The following is a 17,182-nucleotide window of genomic DNA, read 5'->3' on the forward strand; positions in this document are numbered from 1 at the left end:
TGTATATTACAACACTTTTGTTTATTCCATTAAGTTTTCACATCTTTAAACAATATCTTAATAGTTTTCTTTGTACAAATGTACATATAAACATAATAAAAAAACAACAACTGTACAGTGTATGTTTTCAAGAAGTCCCTTCAGGTTGAGGTTCGAACAAGTTGGGGGAGGGGGGGGGCACATCTGCAAGCATGTACCATGACAAGACAGAAACTTGATGGTGGATTATTTTGACCATTTTGGGGTGTCAAGGATTTATGATGCATTTCAAGGAGAGAAATTTCACATTTTAGATGTTGTCGGAGCTTCTCACAATATGCTACTCAGGTATCCAAGCACAATTTAGTTGCACTATTTACTGTATATCATTTTCATACAATTAACCAGTGTTAATTTACCAAATTGAGAACATTACAAAGTTGACATAATTTCATAAATACTTAGACTTATTATGCAATTACAATATATTTTTGTTTTGGTCATTTGAGAACAAAGAATGAACAATTTAAAGCATCTTAATTACAAATATTTTTAAATGGCCATATAATTGGAATATACAGTACCAATCAAAAGTCTGGAGACATCTTCTAATTTGAATTTTCTTCTTTAAAAAAAAAAAAAAAAAATCCTGATTTGCAGATTAAAACCGATTCATGGAATTTTTTTAGAAAAGAAAGGCTAAAGACCAGAATGTCCTATAATTAGGACACCATAGGACTAAGAAGGGTAGTTCGAATGAGTCAAACGATATCTACCAAAAACAAACGTCCCCTACAATGAAAACTAATGTTGTCAGGACGATACAGGTCAAATATTATTCCAGCTTTTTGATCAAATTTGCCCCAAATTTTCTCTGGAATTGGAATATGTTTCCAAACCTTTGACTGGTACGATATATGTTGGAAGTCCTTGAATGAAAATATGAAGTGAACAAAAACGGTGAACTGACTTGAAGCTTGCCAAGATGATTGCTACACAACGCCACAAACTACAATACCCAAAAAATAAAGAGCACCACAGTCCTTGCGTCTGACACAGAAAATGGAGGTGTACCTTCTGAGTGGTATGAAAGTCATTCAACTGCTTAGAACGGAAAATGCTGCTTCATCCTTATCACAATAGAAAAACAACAACAAAAAAACAAAATTGAGGTCCTCTTGGAGTGATCCACACTCCACATTCACATCACAACACACACTCACTCACAACTTTGTATAAAAGCTTTTTGTTCAGTAAAAAAAAAAAAAAAAAGAGTCCGTGAGCCCAATGACCAGCACTGGGCTGCTTTGTAATAATTTGTTTTTGTTTAGCGTAGCATCGTCGCTGACAAAAGCGGCAGGAGCGTCAAGAAGAGCGAGGAGCGCACGAGCCTCGTCCCCGAATTTCCGACGCTCCGCTGTACGTTGGGCTCCATGGCGGTCGGGTCGTCTAGAAACACGAGAGAGACGGGAAGTGAGCGTGTAACATGGTAGCCGGGCGAGGTAAAAATGGGCCTCGATTCCTCACCTGCTGGAAGGCGATTGGAGAGGTTGTGAACGCCTCCGGTGGAGACAAACTTCTCTTTGGATGCGTCCAAGTTTTTCTCCATCTCTGCCTTGGACTTGTGAGACTTTGCTGCACCTTTCTGTCCGGCCACGTCAACTTTGAGCCTCAGGCAGTCCTGGCCGTGATGATGAATCGGCTTAGCTGTCGGGACCACAAGCAGAGAGAACGTTGGTCATTATTTATGCATATGTTTAAAAAAAAAAACCATAATATAACAGTAGCGCTTTGAAAATCGACGGCAACACTCTCGATGTTTATCGTCACTCGTCAAAAGTTAAGTTTGGGTTATTTCGACTTCTTTTTACACTTTGAATTGACAGTTTCAAATGAGGCGTGAGAGGGCTGGGCTAGTACCGCTACCAGATAATGGAATCCGGCCAATACCGGCCATTATTTTAAGGTATCAGGTTCTCATGAAGGTTGTCGATAGTAGACATCGAAAAAAAAAATGCTGACAATCGAATAAGTCTTTCTTTCGAGCGCTTCGGTTTTCGAAACATTGGTAAATCATCATGTGGATTCGAAAGACCGAAAGGCCTTCGGTCACAACAGAATCTACAAATTACTGAAAAGAAAAATGTAGTAATATCATATTTTGCTTTTTTTCCCCCAATTTGGGTGAACAAGTTCTTGGTGTGATGTCTATTATTACTATTTAACTTTACTACTTATACCACTAAATAAAATTTTTCCTTTTTAACTTCATCAGTGCCATAGATGCCAAAAATGAATTTTTACTGAGCTAGCAGTAAACTTTGAACTTTCACTTTATGTGTGGCCAATTCTTAAAGGTCTTCTGGAGGTCACAGATGCTTTTACCTGTGCTTTTGATCACTTTTGGGCTTGGTAAATATTGGTAACCTAAGGAAAAAAAATTCTTATTTGAGGAATGTTATGTGTATTTCTGTGAGTACTTTATGAAAAGCACTGAAGAATATGCGGTAAACAAACATCTTATTTGACCCTTCTGAAGAATTTTGATCATTTTTAGGTCATTTTCTTCTACATTATTCTTGCAGTATTTTTGGTAATGTAATAACTAAGTGGTCGTTCCATGTTGAGCTTCGGCATGTTGAACTGAAGGCATAAATCGCCATCTTGTGACCAGATTTGTAATCTGTTATTTTTCAACTCGCCAAAATCCTGATCACCTACATTTTTATAAATTATGTGTTAATTGGGATCAAATTGAGTCATTTGCCTTTATTTTAGCCAGTTGTGAAACGTATCTCAAAACTCTGCACATTTACTAATGGCTTGGCAACAGTCTGACTTTATTTCTATGACTTCTCATGCAAAAGCGTATTCCTCCTAAACTTCCTGAACCCCGCCTGCCTTCGACCTCAAAGTTTGCACTGTACTCTCATTAATATTTGCGTGAAGTACTTACAGATGTAATAATAGCTCTCTCCCTGGCTGAACTCCTTGCCCAGGGTGAAGGGGGTGAAGCGCTGGAACTTCTCCGAGAACTTCTCTGGGGCGTGGGGGGCGAAGGGCCGCGAGCACTCCCAACGCAGCTGGTCGAAGGAGCGCGGCTTGCACACCTCGTAGTCCTCCCGCTCCACCATGTAGAGCACGTAGCGCTCGGCCGAGTCGGCCGGAACCTCGCCGCGCCTGTAGTGCGGGCAGATGATGTCCAGGTAGTCGTTGATGCGGACTTCCACGCTGTAGTCGTCCCACAGGAAGCTGAGGGGGCGGAACGAGAGAGTTTAATGATGGAGGGCCTCGCAAATGTTTTCATTGCAAGTAACCGCATTGGTGCTAAGAATGAGCTTTAATTACCCGTGTCGCAATGGAACTCACACCTGGTTAGCCTCTGGTGCACGCGTCGGGTGTTTGTCTAGTTCGGCTTTGTTGTATAAAGCGCTAATTAGCGGGACAATTTAAAAGTCAGGTCGGACTTGTTCAGCCTTGGCGCCGTTCCGCTCATATACCTTACTTTCGCTACCAAACACACTTTTTTTTTTTTTTTTTTACAGCGTCAATGTGTTTTTCCCCACTTTGCTCCCTTCAAACACGGAGACAAAAGGGGCGTGGCCGAGTCAAACTGACGCCCTCCTGCTCGCTTTTCATCTTTCTCCTTCCTCCAGGTTTTATGGCTTTTTTCAAGCCTCGCCGTCTGCACTTTTTTCACACACGGCATCGTGAAGGTTTACCAAAAGTTAAAACTCAACTAAAACTAACAAAATAATGAAAATAAATGACAGTAAAGCAATGAGAACCGCTCTAAAAACTAATTCTAGCTGCGACTAACAATTATTTTAATAATTAATTGTCAATTAATCAAAGAATCTGATTTTTTAAATATTTTTTTCATTATAACGCTCGAGTTTATAGAAAATATTTTTTTCAAATTGACAATTTGCTCACTGGTTTGGTCTTTAAGGTCACAAACGCGGCAAAGATGTTGATCACTGTTTTCCAAAATAAAAGCATTTGTTCATGAATGTTTTGATTTACTATAACACATTGGGAATCCAATACCATGGTTCTCAACTTTTTTTCAATCATGTATCCCTGGAATATTTTTTGGATTCAAGTACCCCATAACCACACAATCTTGTCGGCATGTTTCATGAACGACTAATGAAATGAATAAAATGAACTGTCAAGAGGCTGACATTCCGAGAATTTGGATCATTTTAGGTTGTGGATGAGAGTTTGTCAGGGAGCGAGTGAAAACGACAGCAGCTCCCGTGTGCTGTTTGTGCGTCTGTCGGCATCAAAGCGCAGGACGTGCTGCCTGTTTACCCCCCCCAAAGCTCCTCCTGTTGTTGTGGCTCCTGCTCGGACCCCCGGGCTAACGTAGACACAGTGGCTCCAATCACGGGCCTTTAACCCCACCTTCCTGCCTCTGCATGTGTGTATATGTGTGAGGGTGTACTAGCAGTAACACACCAGTCAAAACATGCTTTGTTAGCTGAGCACAGTTCTAAACTTGTTAGGTGGGGCGAATAGGTTGATCCCACTTGCCACTCCCCTATGCAATTCCTCAAACAAGTAAACTACATCACAGAATGATTCCATCCACATTTATCAGCTCTGTTACATGTTATACTTGTCCAGTAAAACATTATATCAGTCCATTGAGCAAATGACGTTGTTGTCTTTTTAATATTAGCGAGTAGTACTTACTAGTAGGATCTTTTTTCACTACTGCCTTCAACCACTGACACTCGGGTGCACAAATAGAACAACTATGCTATGTTGCTAGCGAGGCATAATTGCTCCATTTGACATCTGTGCGCTACTTCTACCACTGATAGTGAAGCACTAGATGTTGATAATTGAATTTTATAATGTCACTTGAAACACTAGAAGCAGACAGTTAAGCAGTTTTGCTCGGGTGCATAAATGTCATAGAATAGCGGGAAAAATCTTATGGAAAGACGATCTTTCTAACAATGCGCAAAAATGTCATAGCGGAGAAAAAAATGTTACGTCTCAAGTCAGACAGTCGTTCAAACTGGGTGCAGCACTCGGTGCAATGATCAACAGCTAAACTATAATCAAATTAATTGATTAGTAAGTTTGATAATAAGCATTTAACGCAGAGGTTCCCACGATATGTCTGTGTGTACAGTTTTCTTTTCAAATTACCAGTAAAATAATTGGAACATGAATTAACCTTTGGCTACATTGTCTTGAAACTGACTCCTTTGCAAAATGCTATATTTTATTAAGTTTTGTATAGAAACCAACACCTCACACAATGATGCACTCCTATTTAAGTATTTTTTTGACCCAAAAATGCTTTGCACTGGTATTTGGCTGAAAAAAAAAAAAAAAAAAAAAAACCACACTGGATAAAGTTAGAGAATCTCTGATTCAGAGACGTAAAATCATCCAAAACCTCATAATTCAGCCTCTACACAGTTGATATAATAACTTAATTTACTCTTGAATCAAATTGACGTAAACATTTGCTTATCTTTTGGCAAACAATTTTTTTGACCTACTCGATCAAACCAGTAACCAAATCATACAAAATATTAGTGCATTTTCGACACTGTTATTCGAGTGAAAAAAAAGTTGTTTCGACAAAGTTGGAAAACATGATTTTCAAATCTGATGAATCCATTTAAAAGGGATCGTTAGCAGTGGCCCTAATGCGCAGACGCGTCTTAAAATGGAGAAAAAAAATCATTACTACAAAAAATAAAAGTAAAACCGTAGTGAGCAGAAATTACAAGGACTACTATGCATCACGCGTTCGACTAAGGTAATGACATTGTCAGGCAAAAGAAACTTACCATCGTACCCCTAGTACACCTTTGTGTGTTTTAGTAAACATACAAAACGGCAACTCTAATTGGCTAAACAAGCTTTGTTTCCCAATTCTAGTGATTTTATGGCGCAAAGGCATGGCCAAAGCGGAGCAAATGGATAGTGTTGCCAATTCCATTCACTCCATTCATCATTAGGAAAAAAGACTCCTTTTATTCAGAGCCTCCAATGGTGGAGCTAATTAAAAGCTGTTAAGCGGTCTGGGGCCGATGTGTTGACTAGAAAAGGAGGGGAGGAGAAATGAATCGGCTGTAATTATAGCCTTCCCCTCCCTGTAGAGAGTGGAGGCCTGAAGGCTCCGGGGCCCCTCAGACCTCAGCACCTTACCCCCCTGCGGAGCCTTCGTTTTTAGCATGATTGGGGCGGATGTGTCCAATTTATGAGCTCATCCAGCGCGCTTTTCTCACAATTAGAACAAACCTTCTGCGGTTGTTTTGGAACGTATTCCAAGCGTCATGTGATGCAACAATCGGAAAACGTTCATTATGATGTATTATGAGCGTTTGTGGGTTCGGCGTTTTTTTTTTCTTCTTTTTCCCCTCTGAGGTTTCATTTGTTTTTTAAAATATCCGATGAAATGTTCCCAAGGGCCGTGGGTTTCTCGCCTCTTTACATCTGGCCCATCAAAGCTCTCTAGGCCGCCGCGTCTCTCGCGGCCGCAGGCTGACACTTCTCACGGGGGTGAGAGTCGCGTTAACGTGATACTGAAGCTGCGACGGGTGGATGTGGAGCCAGGTGTGCGTATGTGTGTGTGGGGGCTCACATTTGCAAAAGCCAATTAGCTGAGGTTTTCCCGGGTGTGATTCTCATGGGAAAGCGCTCAGAAGATTCACATTAGTCTCATTAAGAGAGAGGAGCACACTCCAAAATGCTTGCGGTTAAACCGTGCTAAACTACTTTTTGGCTAAATCGCTGTACAATTAGAATTGATCAACTCAGTCAATCTGTTATTTCATTTTAATTTTTTTTGACAATAATGTTATAAGCGGCTCCGCTACTCTAAACACGATATTCCGATGAATATTATGGTCTTATTATCTTTGTATTAGGGACAGTAAATATTAATAAGCAATTTAGTAAATATGTGAGCATTAGCCAAAAAGCTAGTTTTCAAATTAAGTCTCGAGACCAGAGATGCTCAACGTGTTGAGCGTGGTCGACGAGTTGACCGCCGAGGTAGTGTTAATCGATTTCATGAGAAAATATGTCAGCTGAAAAAAAAGAAGCGTGTTGTTTACATTGAGAGCAGCTCACTCTCGATTATCAAGTAGACCGTTGTCATGACAATGTTTTTGAAATCTTACAGTTTGTTTAGTAGGATTGGCCGGTCTTTTCACAACGTTTATTATAATGTAGTAGATTGACTGGCTGCTCACTGTCCTTGTGTATTTCATTGCACTTCATATGCCCGGTAAAAGTGTCTATCCTGACTTGGTCCTTTTACTCTTTTTAAATGGTACCACTGCAAAAGTGGAGCCATTTTATTATATTGGTGCTAACATAAGGTGATCATAGGTCATGGCTTGCCCCCTTAGATGTATAAAAGCAAATGGATTTTACTGCTTAATTAATATTTCACAAACAATAATAATCAGAATGCCATGCTTTCGACTAGTAAGCTGGCAAAGAACATATTACTCAAAAGCGAATGAGTGGAAAGTTGGCTACATCTTAACTAGCTAACCCGTGAGTAAGTTTGCGAGGTGCGTCCAGCAACAGCGCCTCAAAACTCAGCTTTTGTGGCTGACAGATCAATCTTCATGGAATGGTGTCAAAAAACAAAACAAAACAAAAAAAAAAATCACATTTTTAAGTTACTGTTTATAGTAGGACGCACCCATACTCTTGGCCTTCATTAAAAAAAAAAAAGAACATCTTATATTCGGGTAACGGTGTATTTCCTTCTCGAAGAATCGGCGCTTTTGTACGTGAATGAAATGGAAGTATATAGCGCCCGGTGCCAACGTGGCTATTGAGGGCAACTCATGCCGCCGGCTCAGGAGCACATCTGTTTATTAAGGTCGACTGTCTGTTTGCGCCAGAGGTAGGTCAATACTCACTAATGAGCTTTTTGCATCGCTAGGCATTGTCAGCACGCGAGCGCCTATGACATTTATAGGCCGCAGACAGGCACGTTTTGCCATTGTCGCGATCTACCGCCACATTTTTCGGCTTCAACACCCCCCTTTCCGTGGCCTTTCCGCATTTCAGGCCGTCGGTCCTACAGTGCCTCCATTTGTCCTCGGAGCACTTGGCTGGCTGGTTGGGGTCAAACAACTGACATGCTCTTTCACTGGGGAACGCGTAGGTCAGGGGGTCAGAGTTCACGGTTGCTACGCTTCGCACGCACACGCCGGCCGGCGTCCGAGTCAGCAGCGAGCAGCGCGCGTATCTGTTTCACGCGCGCAAAACCGCAGTCAGCAAGAGCGAAACACTAAACAGATGAACCTCCGATGCACCCTGCCACTGCCATTTGCTACTCAGGTGATCAGAAGCAAGCGGAATGTTACGACCAGGGGGTTGCGGTTTGCTCGGTTTAGTGCTAAGGACCCGTGCTCATTTAATACCCTATTAATTCACTGTGGTGTGTCAGATTTCTGACTCTTTAGCAACAGCCAAGGAGCTGTCAGTGGTTCTTCCACTGTTGGATCTCTCTATTACAGTCGATTGACTTTAGTGTATTTAGCCACCGATAGCATGCGATAAAAGGATGGGCATAATCATACAGTAGTTGATTAAAGGATAGTTACTCGTTCTGGCACTTGGCGGAGGTAATTGAGTGATTGCGACAAAATGGAGTGCACCGGCAGGGTTTGCTTAACTAGTTTTGCTGTCAATGTTAGCTACACTTGAAGAGGATTTATACGGTTTGCCTCGCTACGTCGCGGCTTAGTTATTACGGCTCTTAGCTCAGATTTTTATTTGTCATCATAACTTTTTCATTGTAGGTTTTTGTCGCTATTTTTTTGCGGTTTGTCTCCCCTTTAAGTTGGACAAGTCAAGACCAGCAGAAAAAACAACAACAAAAACGCCCCTACTGCATGGATTTTGATTTGTGACCATATGTATCGTTATTTTTCTCATTATTTTTATCAAACAATGGAACTAAAAAAGGGAACAAATAAAACAAAACAATAAATAAATAAATCTGTATCTATTGTCCTTTACTGCGAGTATTTTGGAGAACGTAACACCCCGATAAACGAGAGAACACCGTATATCCTAAAGCCATGAAAATGAGCTCCAAACATTCAGGCAGAGATCCCATTATTTCACTAAACATAGTTTAAAAATATATCGCTCATTTACTGCAGGCCAGGGTAAAATGGATTTTTGACGTCTATAGCCGTCCTTGGTAGACAATGAGGTGTTTGTTGATTCTCTATCAAGCAAATGATCATCCTAGCACGTAGTGCGCCTCCAGACCACTTTTTGTGAGCAACCCAGTTCAATTCTATTCACTATTTGCACTTCAGCATGTTTTATGGGCATACGCATTTTGACATTTGCAGAAAAAAAGGTTTAAAATTGTACCGTTGTCGTGTCACACTCATTCAACACCCCTCAACCTCTCCCCTTCCTTCATCCATCACTGTCCGCTCTCTCCTCCCTTCGTCTGCCTCGCCTTTATTCTCACAAAAAGCCCACCCACCCCCACATCTTCAACTCAGGTTTGTTGCATCTCTTAATGCTGACTTAATATACCACGGGTCTCCATCCAAGCTAATTTTTCAACACATAGTTTCACCCCTCTTTCACCCTGTGCCCAGACCTCCACTCCTCCCCTCTGCCCCCTGAATCTTTTCTCCCACCCCCTTTTTTTCCTCACATCCCCACATTCTGTCAACCATGAATAGCAAAAGGCTAAATGGTATCATCTCGGCCATGTGTTGAAGGGGCATACTGGGGGATAAATCAGCAAGATGCTCCCATTGAAAAAAAAAAAAAAGCTCCCAAGCTCTGATTTAATTATGGCTAAAGAAAACCGCCCAGGGTGATTAAAGCTGGCCTTTAGGGGGCGATGGTGGGCTAAAGGCCGGATTTGTAAAACTATGCCTGAAATGCAATGAATGAGCAGTGTACACACGCATATAACGCATGCCTGCCCACACATACTACAATGCCGGGCCTCTGGGATACTAGCTGAGTTGAGAGGTGACCGTCCACCTACAGTGGAAAAATACCAGCGCCAAAACAGAGAAGGGTCTGTGAAAAAAGGTTGGGGGGAGAGAGAAATTGAGTAGGGGGGAATTAGGTGGAAGGAGGAAGTCTGGAGCAAAGATAAGGAAGTGAGAGGAAGAGCAGAAAGGAGAGGACAATCACAGAGCTGGAGTACATCCACAGGCAAGTGAGTGATGGATGAAAAAGAACTTGGCCTTGTTATTGATTTTCTTAATGTATGCTCTCAGAAAACGGGGTGACGTACGACTCCATTACTGTCATGGCACTAATGTATCTGATTAGGGCTCTATACTGAGCTCCAAGGTAACAAAGTCAGCTGGGACCAACCATCTACTCACCATTTAGTGGCATCTCTTTTCCAAGGACATATGTTGAAGGGAGTTGAGGCGCTTCGTTTGGACAAAATTTGAGCCTTGGTCCAAAGTGAGATGATAAACTTCATTTGAACAAATGTGGTGCTTTGCCACCATCTTGGTACAAAGAAACTATGTTGAAGTGAGTTGAGAAATCGAATTTAGACTAAAGTAGTATTTTGGCACCGTTTTGGTTCCAGGTGCACAATGGTGAAGCAAGTTGAGGAGCTTCATTTGGACGAAGATTGTAATTTGCCACCATTTTTGTTCCGAGGCACTCGAAGCAAGTTGAGGAGCTTCATTTGGACAAAGATTGTGCTTTGCCTCCATCTTGGCTCCAATGAACTATGTTGAAGCAAGCTGAAGAGCTTCGGTTGGATTTAAGTAGTGCTTTGCCACCATCTTGGTCCCAAGTGAGTTGACGACCTTAATTTGGACAAAAACTGTGCTTGGCCACCACGACGGCACTAAGACACAAGTTTGAAGTGAGTTGAGGAGCTTCATTTGGACAAAAGTAATGATTTGTCAGCCTCTTGGTCAAAAGGAACTATGTTAAAGCGAGTTGAGGAGCTTCATTTGGGAACAAGTGGCGCTTTGCCACCAGCCTGGTACCAAGGAATTATGTTGAAATAACTTCACGAGATTCATTTGGATAAAAGTCACACTCTGGTGCAATCTTGCAGCATCTTGGTGCCAAGGAACTATGTAGAAATGAGTTTCATTGGACAAGTAATGCTTGTTACCATTTTGGTTTTTCGTCACAGCCTTTTTCCCAACCTGAGTCACCGTGGACCAAAACAACAACTAAAGAGACTATATAAAGTTTTGGAGCCTGCCACACCATATAAAAAAATTGCACACACGCGATGCCCCTCACAATCTGACACTTTTGAATCACTTCTGCAGAAAGGAGAAAGTAAAATGATGTACTCTACTTACTTTACAAGTATGAAAACCATACAGAAGATTATACAAGGATTGATCCCGGTGGCTATTTTTACCTCCTGGATTGCAGAGAATATAATGAAACGGGCCAAAAGCGTTACATCACCGGATCACAGGAAAGGATAAAAAAAATAGCACAAAGCCAAGCCAGTGAAATGATAGTTTTGTGTCTATGGGTCAGATGGCCAGATTACAAACCGTCTGTAATCTATGTTAGTGTGCGCTCTTCCTTCTGGCGGGATTTAAAGACCCGAATAGCAGACGGGCAGGGTATGAAGAGGGGAGGGTCCGGAGGAGAGTTAAAAGTTGGCCAGGGGGCTGTTTTGGCCGTCTTCAACCAATACTCATGCCAAGACAGGCCCGCCGACCGCCTCTGCGATCACGGCAAGACGTCACGCCCAAGTCTTGACTGACAGACGGCGGGGATGGGATGAGATTTAGGAGTTTGGAAAAAGTTTAGGGGAAAAAAATAGGCAAGTATTCAGAGAAAAACTCATAAACGCACAGCTGACAGCATTGGAGCGCAACAGTGGAATGCCGCCTGATGCTAATATTAACATTGAAGTCCAGCCTCTCTCACCACTCCGCAGTGTATGTAGATGTGTGACTCACACGTTGACGCCGCCTGAACTGATTGCCACTCCCTATCGGACTGACGTGCGCACAATCACAGCTGCCCACAACCAATCTCCAATCACTTCCTGTTCAAAGCTGCCCGTAGGTAGCAAAGGCTTCTATTAGGTAACGCCACTATTCCGCTCCGGCGCACACAAGACGAGGCGTGTAACATGAAAAACAAGACGAGACCTGACTGCGAACAACGCGCCTCGCCACCTGTTATGAAGGAACACACACGCGCACTAAATCATTACTAGTGGACACTTCTCCAGCACGCACTCGCCTACATGAATGGGCAGACTGCTGCCATCTGCTCGGCGTCCTCATCCCTAAGACAAATCACGGGCTGTACATCGGAGAGAGACAATCAATTAGCATCACTTATCCAACAGTCACGGCGCAGTCAAAGGGTGCTGACGGATTTAGTGAATCCCGCTAACAGGTGACCGATTGATCACCGGGGGGTGGATTAAGATGAAGAGGATTGTCAGCACGAAAGTGTGCACTGACTTCGATCTATGTTTGGATGCTGCAAAAAAACAAAAACAAGACTAAATTACCCAGTTTTTTGGGGTATTAAACTCATTTACTTTATACAGAGGGTTATCAATTACTTTAGTACTTGGCCATCAAAGGTAATTGATTACACTAAAGTAATTGAATACTTTGGTACTTTTTAGAGTACTTGTTTACTTTAGTTCTTAAAGTGATCAATTGATTTAGTACTTTTTGTACATGTAGTAATTTAAGTACTTGAAGTCATCAATTTCTTTAGTAATTAATTTGACATTTTAGACCCTCCTTGAGCCAAACACCTGAAAAAAAAATACTACCTGGAATTGAATGAACTCTTGAGAAAATAAAGTTTATTAATTGATGAAACAAAGAAAAACATGTTATTTTTTTAATTTCATTCTTTTTTTAATTACAGAAATCACTAGTTTTTTATGTTTTTATTGATTAGTTGTTGATTCATTGTAGCACGTCAAATAGAGTTATTCAGTATCAAAATGTAAAAAAATATACATAGTTTCTTATGCCCAGATAACAGCCCTGCACATATATGTCCCCTTTATGGTGTTGGATGAAGCTTGCTGACATGGAATGACAATTGATTAGCATACGTGTGTTTGTGACCAGCAGACTTTGAATGTGTTTCCAAACTTTTGGCTGGTACTATAATGATCACACCTGTTACTTTCCACAATGCAGAGGTGGAAAATTCAAGGCATAAGAACCATGTGTGACCTAAAACAACATATAATTGAAATCTTAGCTAACAAAACCACCTTGGGACCACTATGAAGACAATTTGGCCCTCCAGGCAACTTGCCTTAGCCCTCAGGTGAAATGAGTCAGGTGGGTCAAACCTTTTGAGTCACCCATGACAGCAAAACAACTCATGACTGCAAACTTTCCAGAAGCCTCCCCTTCTTCATTCAACCACAGACAGTAATGTTGTCCATCTTTTTAGGCCCATTGTCATGATAAAGGTCAACTACAGAGCCACTAATGTAATCAAGACGGACCTATGAGGCCTTTCATAGCTTTTAACGCCGTTTTATTTTTAGTCTTAATTCATCAAAAAAGCAGTGAGCGGGCGTACAGTACTATCAAATAAAAAATAACCAAATAAAACTCTTTTTTTTTTCCCCTGTAAAGAGCTCGCACTGAAAGCTCGATAAATCGCACGCCTCCATGTCAAGCCGCATCGATCCTATTGAGTGGTCGGCTGGAATTACATTTCAGCCCCCAGTAGCCCCCACGGCAAAGAAGTGCAATCAGCATTTCGTGCACGAGATGTAGCACTTAGTGTCATTTTCTTTGCATAAACTATTTATTGCCGTTACATTGTGCATTACTATGAAATATACCGTTCAAGTGCTCAACCTACCTGCACTGTTGGGGTTGGAAAAACCCAAGCTACGTGGAAATACGCGTCCTTCAAAACAACGCAATATTGCTAATAACTGTCATTTAACGACTTCAAAGGACAAGAGACAAAAGCGCAAACAAAGAGGACACTTAACTGAAATTAACGCCTTCAAATGATATCAACGAGCGTTCTCGTAGGCGCACGTTGGCACTTACTTTGGATTGGAGACGTTCCAGTAGACGCTGTGCCTCTCCGCACGGGCAAACCAAGCTCCGACGCTGAGCACCAGAAGCAGAACACAAGCCAAATCCATGCTTGAGCTTCTCTCTATTAAATAAACTCACGAAAGTCTTCTTGTGTGTTTACTCGAGCTAGTACTACACAGTAAAGAAACTCCACTTGAATGTTGAGCCGGAGAGCGGGTCCAGTCTGTTTTGTCTACTCTTTACCCCGCCCCTCAACTAGAGAGAACCAATCAAGGGGAAGCGGCTGTGATAGTGCCCCGCCCACCACCGGGAGCAAGTGCAGACGCGCCCTCCAGCTGCTGCAAGAAAGGAAAAAAAAAACAAGCACGAGTTGTAGAATTAGAGCGTGGTGAAAAATAGTAAACAAGACGTAACATTTAAATTTAGTTAGCTGCATCATCCATGGCGGTAAAATACGATGGAAACGCAAATACAGCTGTGAAACATGCAATTATCCCACTCCGAAAAAAACACACTTTTGTAAATCATATCATATACAGATAGCGAATGTTTGTATTTATTTTTTTTTGGTTGCTGTTGTTTTTTGTTGTTATAAATCGCTGATTTTGCATCTTTCAATGTTACTCATTTGACACAAGCAAAGTTTTGGGAACGGATTGTTTTGATGGTGTAAACGCCTCAGCTACCTCTCATCTGTTTACTTTTGAAGTTCTGAACTTTTTAACTTTTACATAAGTACAGGACTTGGATCACTACTCTTACTTTCACCAGACTCCGGCAGCATAATGAAAAGAGTCATCAAGATGGAAGATTTAAAAATAGCTAGCTGCATTATACAAGCCATAGACTAGAAATATAAATACAGCTGGGAAACATGCAGGCTTTTTTTTCCCCTGCAAAACTTACGAATGCATTTTCAAAATCACACATTCGGTGAAAGAAAAAGCCATGCGCTGAAAAACAACCAGAAACTTAAGAAAAGAAAAAAATAAATGTTACAACAACTTTTCTTCAAAGTCAAATATGTACGCCTTGTTACTCTGAAACCAAATGTCTTATTAATGTGCTGGTACCACCAGCTGCCCTAAAAAACAGCTTCAAAGTCTCACAACTGTGGTGATAAACACTTTTTGACCTTCAAAATATGCAAAACACGTCTAATTGGTTGGAATTCAACTACCTGAGGAGCAAAGACTGGACTCAGTTCAACAAATGATGCTATACTTGGGCTATTAAAGTTTTTAATTACTTAGTCTGTTGATCCTTGTTTGGGTCAAAAGTGAGCAGGTGCCTCTCCCAGCAGATATGGGGTAAGAGGTTGCATGGTCGCTGACCAATCATAGAGCATAAAACGTGTATATAAAAAGTCTGAACACCCCTGCGACACCAAGACATAAACGGATGTGCTCACTCATACAACATTAGTTTACGTCTTGATTTTTACTTCTTTACAAAGTACTTGAGTTGCAAAAGTTGGAAATGATCTTTCTTAGTTTCATCTTCTTCCATTTGAAAACACCTGGCATTTGAACAGGGGTGTGTAGACCTTTAGAGATGGGCACGTATTGCTATTGATAATGGCCGATACATGGCTTTTTTTTCCAAGATATGTGCACTTTTGATATTAGTCGAAACTAGTATCGGCTGCTTTCTTGAAACATTTTTGTGAACTAAAAATGACAAATTAATAGAATGAAAATTTTCTGATGAAAAAAAATGCTATATTGGAATGGTAAGCACTTTTAAAGATGATCCGTCGTTTTTTCTTTTTTGGTGGGGTGTGGATACATATACGTATCAAAAGTACTTGTGGTATCAGTACTTGGTATCAGTGACGACCCAAGTGTGTAGATTCACTCTATAGACAAAAAAATGCACATGTAAGGAAAATAAACCTATGGGGAAAACAAGTTGAAGATTCAAACCCTGAACCTCAGAACCGCAAATTAGACATGCTGCCTCGCTAGGTAGGCATTCATCATAAAAAATACGAACCGCTAATCCAAGAAATGAGCATTTGTTGGTCAAATTTGTTAGAGCCTGTTCAAAAGCCTTGCTCTGAGGATTCCCAAATGCTATACAGGTCATATGTTCCCCATTGCTTGCGCAATCTGTTAATTTCCAGACCGACTCACAGGATTTGCTTTGCGTTATATCTTGCGGAGATGTTGTAACACAATTGGTTCGTAATCTACAAAAACAGACCGCTTATGTGAGAACCCTACTCGTGAGAAGTGTGTTTCTAGTTCCAGACTGCAGCCGTCGGGGCTCGCTAGCGCGCTGATTACATTTTGTCAGGTAGTAAAGAATTATTACGCTCTTATCAGTCTGATCTCGTGCTTTGCACTCGGGCCGCGTCCCCAGACGGGAGACTGGAGAAAACACGGACACAGATGGAGTGGATAAAGTCCAGGCTCTTGGTGTGTCAGTGGGATTGTGGCCCCAGCAGGAGGAGCCTTCCCCGGGGCCGGTATGGAGCCCGGCCTGGGTCAGCTGGCTCGGCGTCCCGTGGCTGCGAGGGGGAAACGGGAGGGGGGCATGTATGTACATGGAGTTCTGTGTGTGTGTGTGTGTGTGTGTGTGTGTGAGGGGGTTGTCTGTCTGTCCTCAGGCTTGGCTGGGCAAGCACCCACACGCTCAACTACTCTGACACAGGATCCCACACACACGCCGAGGGGGTGTTAATCATGGCTGAGAGAGATATTACACTCGAGTGACGGGAAAAATGACACAAAATGACGTGTGAGTAAAAATACTGGCACTAGTAGTAGTCAATTAAGGAAAGAGAACAATGTCAATGGGTAAAATACTAGAAAGCGCATTGAGGTCATAGTGCAATTCCACATAGCGGCAGAACACAGCCACAATAATAAACATACAGCGGAACCTCTCGGTTTGTGAACACTATCGTTTCCAGGAAGCTTTTTGACTGCTGGTTTGTTGATATTAAAAAAAAAAAAATCAAATAAAAAACAATTGGGATAGAAATAATTTATTCCAAAGTTAAGTTCCAATGTAGTGCACCAGAAAAAGCCCTTTATTAACTCGGCAGGCAATGTTTTAAAGAACATTCTTAACTGTCACATACATATAAAATACAGGATAGTAAAACTTAAAAAGTAGTAAAGAGGGGACCAAGTAACTTGGAGGATGTCAAAAGCAGTGTTTTT

The 17,182-nt window shown here is 41.6% G+C and overlaps 1 protein-coding gene across 1 annotated transcript; it reads right to left on the reverse strand.

Annotated features, from left to right (window-relative positions):
• Window positions 1-2: 2 nt before the first annotated feature.
• LOC148425283 (ephrin-A1-like) lies at window positions 3-14,220 on the reverse strand. Its single transcript, XM_088411997.1, has 4 exons — window positions 14,022-14,220; window positions 2,936-3,231; window positions 1,507-1,686; window positions 3-1,428 (listed from the first exon to the last, which is right to left on the reverse strand). Exons 1-4 carry the CDS (start codon window positions 14,117-14,119, stop codon window positions 1,307-1,309), a joined length of 696 nt encoding a protein of 231 aa, XP_088268123.1. The 5' UTR covers window positions 14,120-14,220; the 3' UTR covers window positions 3-1,306.
• Between the last annotated feature and the right edge of the window lie 2,962 nt (window positions 14,221-17,182).

This window comes from Hippichthys cyanospilos, chromosome 3, assembly GCF_059441005.1.
Source record: "Hippichthys cyanospilos isolate Australia breed blue-spotted pipefish chromosome 3, RoL_Hcya_1.0, whole genome shotgun sequence".
Lineage (NCBI taxonomy): Eukaryota > Metazoa > Chordata > Actinopteri > Syngnathiformes > Syngnathidae > Hippichthys > Hippichthys cyanospilos.